The sequence below is a fragment of the Lottia gigantea genome (assembly GCF_000327385.1).
Source record: "Lottia gigantea unplaced genomic scaffold LOTGIsca_14, whole genome shotgun sequence".
NCBI classification, from domain to species: domain Eukaryota; kingdom Metazoa; phylum Mollusca; class Gastropoda; family Lottiidae; genus Lottia; species Lottia gigantea.
The window spans coordinates 598,986-605,567 of NW_008707617.1; the positions used below are offsets into that span (position 1 = coordinate 598,986).

A 6,582-nucleotide genomic window follows, 5' to 3' on the forward strand; every position below is an offset into this window, starting at 1 on the left:
GTTGATTACTTTGCTGGTGCTCTACAAAGTGCTTTGAAAACATTCTCAAATCCACCAGCCATTGTTATCAAATCAGTATAAGTTGCAACTAGAAAAGAAAACAAAGGAATTATTTCATTGAACTAATCAGAAAAGAATAAGGTAATAATGTAAAATATCACGTTTGAGAATAATAGGTGATAATATGCAATCTGAGCCAAAGTTAGTCTCAAGCCTCAATGATATGGAACTTTTTAGAAGGAAAGTTTTGTATCTTGATTATCGGAGACCCTGTCATCCTTATGTGGAACAAATGTAGTCATGAGTGATCAAATTTCTCAGTGTTGTCACTTGTCACTTACTTTTACATCACTTTTTCGTTATCTAAAGTGACGAGATAGAATGAAAACAGACAGAATTAACATCATATATGGCACACAAAATTACTTTCAATTAGATACATTTTGAAGCATAAAATTTGAAGGGATAAAATTCAAAACTGCTATATCTATTAGCAAGGATAGAAATATGCTAGATTGGGAATATAACTGAGAAAACAGTTTCATTCTAGGTGATTAGGTAATGTGTTGGTAAGTCATTCCATGCATTAGCTTAGAATGTGTCTAAGAATACATCGTCTACATGTCAACTCGTCAACAAAATTTTGTCAGAGAACTTGTTTACAAAATTTAACTCATCTACAATATTTACTGAGTTAACTCATCGACAAAAGTAATATAAAAGTAAGCGTATTTATATACAAGAACTACCTTCAGTATAAAAGAGTTCTTTACATGGGGAGGTAATAATGAAAGCATTTTGAAAATTTAATCATTTATTCATTCAGATCTATGTTACATTTCATTTAACATACTACTCACACATATATATATTTGCACCAAATTACAATGCAACAATAAGGCCGATATCCTTTGTAGAGGGTTTATTGACATCTGCCCACTATCATAAGATGCCCAAATCACCATTATCTGAGCTTATTTTGAAATATTTTCATTGCAGCCTCTTTGTGCAGAAGAGGAATAAGCATGAACAACTGTAGGGAGCCTCTCTTGGCTCGTTGATTTAGCTCAGGTATGCCATCCTTCACCATCATTATTCCTGTGGATAGAATGTCTTACCCGACCAATCGTTTATACCATATTAAGTTTGTCATCCACGTTGATTCTATATATGCAATAAAGGTAACAATTTTATCAGAAGTTGAATAGAGATTTCTCAATGGATGTTCTGTAGGAAGTTATGGCAATGTGAGCACATTTCTTACTATTCTAAAAATGCCATCTCTCTTATAATAAGACGCCTTTAACTCAAGAACTTGGACTTTACTGAAGATAACTTGGGCACAGTTAAAACCACAGTCCCCTGATTAGGAAATACTGGACGAAAACCTTTCCAAATTCCATGTTGTATTCACTCTTTCACAGCATCAAACACTATAATAAAAAAAATAATAAATAGTAATAATACATACATAATATAAGCTTATATCAACTGGTTATATCAATTGTAAATTGAAGTATATCACTGAAAAAACCATGGATCGCAAATGATTACTTATACGGTTTGTGGTGGCCAACAGCAAATGTCCAGTATTACCAACTTGGATATCCTAACGGAATAAACCTTCTGGCAACAAATCTATCTTCAGCTGAAAAGCTAGCTTGCCAGACAAGGTAATATACGCCCAATCACAGTTTTGATTTTAAATTATTATTTGGCAGTACAGCAACAAGTAAGAAATATTCAATCTTCAATCATACACTTATTTTTAATTTTTCAGGGTGATACTGAATAATATTACCATGTTGTCAAAATCCGGCATGTATCTGACCCTTTAACTGTTTATGAACTAAAAAGTGAATGTATTTTCAAGATTGAGATCAATAACTTTTTTATTTTAAAAAGGTTCATCCATGGGTGATAATGAACAAAACAAGTAAGTTTCGTAAAATGGGGTATTCAGCTTTTTTGTAAAACATTTTCACTATCAAAATCGTCATAAATTATACCTGAAAATATATATCGAAAGTATGCTATTCATATCTATGTATCTTCTTGATCAAATTGAATTTGTTTTAAAAGGATTAATTAAAAATGGAGAGTTCTAATTGTTATTAAGCAGTTTGATCTTGTTTTAGTGTTTGGTTTTATAATTGCTTGTTAAAACCTTTCAAAAACTTTAAAACCAGGTACGTAATGTTTTTAAATATTTTAGGCGTTTTAAAATAAACGAAGGGATTCTTTAAGTTAAATAATATAATTTAAAATAAAAATATTTTTTTTTATTTTATTATTTTAAGTATTAAAAAATTAAATTAAGAATTATGCCTTCTAGCGTGTTTACAAACAATTGTGGATGGACCGATGGACGGACGGATATAGGGGACGACAATATACACTTCCCATTTCAGGTGGACTTATAAAAATCATAAATAAATATAATAAGAAATATTTAAAATTGAAAGAAATTATACTTTGGATTGCAGCTTCAATCATTAAAAATTACTATACATATACATACATGCTATATAAAATGATATAATTAAAAGACTTACTCTTCTGGTTGACTGGTTCTATTGATGCAACAGGTTATGTACCTAACTTGTCTAATGTAGAATGAATATTTTTATCTTCTGTTACATTCGGCCCAAAAAATAATATTCTTTCACGACAAACTCGGACTACTTTATTGTTCACTTATTAATACTACTCAAACAATGATTAGTCATTAGTTTTCACTTTGATTTGAATTTATAAGATCAAGAGTACTAATTGTAGATTAATTAATGAAAGTATACTAAAGAATTACTATCTGGTAATTAATGTTAACAATGCCCAAGCTCACATTTATTGTAAAAGAGAAAGAAAAAACTGCATATTGGTCATCATTAGCAATTCGTAATTATTTTAAATTACCAAATAACGTTTAATTATATAGAATGTAACTTGATCATTCATGAACGTCAAGAGGCCATACAGTGTATGCTATCTGAGAATTGGCAGCACAGGATATATGGAACCAGTATATCCCATCACCAATACTGAAGTCAAATCATGGTTGGTTGGTAGATGACAAGTTAACGTTCGCTTCCAGCGGATGCTGATATCGCAAACTAGTCAAACCATTCCAGTGTAAGGCTTATACACCACCTCTACCGTCAGCTGAGAGTACCAGAATATCGCTACCTTTACCACAACCGGAATCTGATGATGTGCAATCTAAAGGCTTGGCGTTCCTTTTCATGACCGCTGAAACAGTCCTTTTTAAAACTCATATAAATGGTCCTTTCCAGGGCCACCAAACTCTCATAAAAGAGGGATTAAGTATTTCAACTATTATATTCAAATAAAGTACAACATATCAAACGAAGGACCATCCAATGTCTTTGGGCCACGTGTATCATGAGAAGTGGGCTGAGTTTGATGTGCAAGATCATCATTTTTTAGGCCTATTCTCAGAAAAAGTGGGTTGAGTTTGTTGTGAAAGATAATCATTGTTTGGGGTGGAGTAAAAAAAAGTGGGGGGCCTAGCATGTTATGAAAAGTGGTCCGACTTTGCAGTGTCGTTGTTCCGAGTTGTCTTGTATTTGTTTGATTAGATGAAAGTCATCACTATTCATATAAATTAAGTAAAACAAAAAATATTTTCAAAAGAAAATCTCTATTTCAATATGTTTTTTTTAGCCGAGTCATTTCTTGGTTTGTAGACAAGGCTACTGAATGTTTTAGACAAGTTAGTACAGTTTGTGGACGAGTTTACTGCAGATGATTTGACTAACCACCATGTCTAAAGCGATAGTTACTAAATTTGATACCGGTATTAAATGTTGAATTACTAAAAATATTGTCAATCAGATTAACCAATAGCTTTGACATAGTTTTAGAGAAATTATTTTCAGAAGCCACATGAATTTTAAAGTCACACATAATTATGTGCCCATCATCTTATTCGTACTGTCACAAAATGTATCATAAGCAAATGTATCATAAGCAAATGGGGCATGGAGAGGAAGATCAGTCAAGAATTTGTTGAAAAACAGTGTTGGATAAAGTCAATATCAATGGCCACCATTTGTGACAATTAACGGGACATAACCTTCCTAGTAGCTACCCCATGGATCTTAAAAAAGCAGACATGAACGATGTCAAGTTCATGATAATTAAGACGATTGAAGAGGTCTTTAAACTGATTCCTTGTTTACCTTTACGTCAGGAGCCGTAGGCTGCCAGGGACAGAAACTCGTTAGGTAATACTTCAAGAAAATTAAGCAATTCGCCGTCATTTCTTACAAATATTGAAATCAAAGAGTTAAGTAAAACACAAACCTTATTGCATATACATAGCTTTTGCTTTTAAAATGTCAACAGGGCCCATCTTATTTGAAATTTTGAATAGAAAATAAAATTATCACTCGAAGCAATTTTTTCTCTTCTCAAACGCCATCTAGTGCGAAACAAGGCTTCCGGTTATTCACGCGAGTGCGACACGAGTTGTCTCGAACACAAATTAATCCGAAAAATAGGCCATAATATAAAATTCAATACTCAAGTGAATGATATAAATATATAAAAAATCCAACTTCAATGTAGATAAGAAAAAATTGACAGCTTATTCATGCAGTTGTATATAATTCAAGTTATTTAAGACTTTAAGTTAGTCCGAAACTTTCTAAGAGGATGTCTGCATAATATAGTACCTGTTATTTATGGTAAGCCAAAACACACATATTGACCATATTTCTATGTATAGACTATATATTACTACTTTCGAATTTTAGTACAGTTCATCTGATTATGTGCCGTTGTAGGCTCTGATGCCAATGGGTTTTCTAAAGCGTAGTCTTCGGCCCAGAACTATTTAGAATTTTCCGAATTCAGATCTGGATCCGGCATGTTATGTATCTTAGCCATCTAAATTCTTTTTAAAATTGGACTTGATCACGTAATAATCTTTTTAAGCCTTTTTTTTTTCATTTTAAACCACCTGCATACTTACTTGGCCCCTATCACTTCAGCTATTCCTACTTTTGTTCTTTCTAGAAACGCTAAATTAGCATATATAATAGAATATTTTAATTTGTATGCTCTCAGTATGATTAGGAAAAATCACTCGGCTGAAAATTGGAGATCGAACATACACGAGGTAGGCCTATACGTAATTGGGCTAAATAATCGCAATTTGTCCGTCGAAACTACCTAATCCAAAATCCAAAAAGGGAAGGAACAACTAACTGTCTTCAGATAATCAGACTACATACATTTAAGCACACCGTGTAGATGGTATATTTGTATATAAGTCTTAATTTATGAAATCGTTCTACTAAATCGTTTACCCCGCCCCCCCCCCCCCCCCCTCCCTCTTTGAATAGGGAGAGGTCTGCATTCATTAGACATATAACTGTTCAAATTATGTCAATATTTTGCAGTAAGTCTTGCCCATTGTATTTTGTATTTTAATAATTTGATAGGTGTCGAATTAGATTACAAATAACTACAGCCCTTACTATTCGATGAACCAAATCAAAAAATACAAAATAAGGTGGGGGGTCGTGACCCTTTAAGGCTCAACCCTACCCCATTGATAATTTATCGACGTTGACAAAATATAAAAGACAGGCCTAAACTTCGTGCCAAATGACAATTTACGGTCATTAAATAAATATTTTTTGAAGTTTAAATTGAGTTTTTTGGGTTACAATGGCTATGGAAATCGAAGACATTCTTTTAACATCCTTTAAATGCAAATGGGTATAGTTTTTGGAAGCCATAAAGCGTGATAGAAAGCTTAGTGATCCGTGAATTGTAACGGATTGAACATGCCGAGTAGGAAAAAGTCAGCTGACAGTATAATGTTTATACAGTGGTGGGTTGACATGACTAGACCCTACTAGTCAGCCTCTATACAATATATTACAACGTCAACTAGTCTTGAGTTGGGATTGGTTAGGGTAAGGACGAAGCTTGGTATTGAGAGAAAGAGGCAGGCGACAAACAACTGTTATTGATTTTTAGAAACAATTTGATTTCTGAAGGTAAAATTTTATACATTATTCCATTTTCTTACTAATATTTCATGATGCGAAGACCTGTTAAAACCTTATGTATATGTCGATCGTTGAACTGTTACTGTGTCTGTGGGCTATATTTTGGTATATACTCGGAAAGCTTGGTGAACCAGTTTTTTGTCTTCACCGTCTGTGACTGTCGCATTCTTTTCATTGTTTTATATGGGATATAGACGTTTTAAAGTTCATATTATCATTAAATGAAATTGATAATGATAATGAATATAATTATGTTGGGTAAGTAATTGCTCTGAGTATATTCATATTTATTTAGTCATATTGTAGGCTATTTTATCAACTTGTGTAGGCTTATTGATTTACCGGTGTATAAACTATAATGTATCTTGATAGTCAAGTACTATAATACTAACAGACTGTTTATGGGAACACCAGGCTTTACCCTTTTCAGGTCACTTTACCCGTGATTTTAGCCCAAATCCAGCTGATTCTTACCAAGTCTTTGGTAGTTAAATTGCACATTTTTTCCAAGTAGGAATTTCTGAGGACTGTTTCAGAG

The 6,582-nt window shown here is 32.8% G+C and overlaps 1 protein-coding gene across 1 annotated transcript in view; it reads right to left on the reverse strand.

Moving 5' to 3' along the window:
- LOTGIDRAFT_157401 (hypothetical protein) overlaps nt 1–62 on the reverse strand; it is a gene marked incomplete at both ends in the record, with an annotated part of 8,976 nt that extends 8,914 nt beyond the window's left edge. Inside the window, one exon of the mRNA XM_009049618.1 lies at nt 10–62. Within this exon, the coding sequence (XP_009047866.1) occupies nt 10–62 (53 nt within the window). The remainder of the gene's footprint in view (nt 1–9) is intronic.
- Nucleotides 63–6,582: the final 6,520 nt, after the last annotated feature.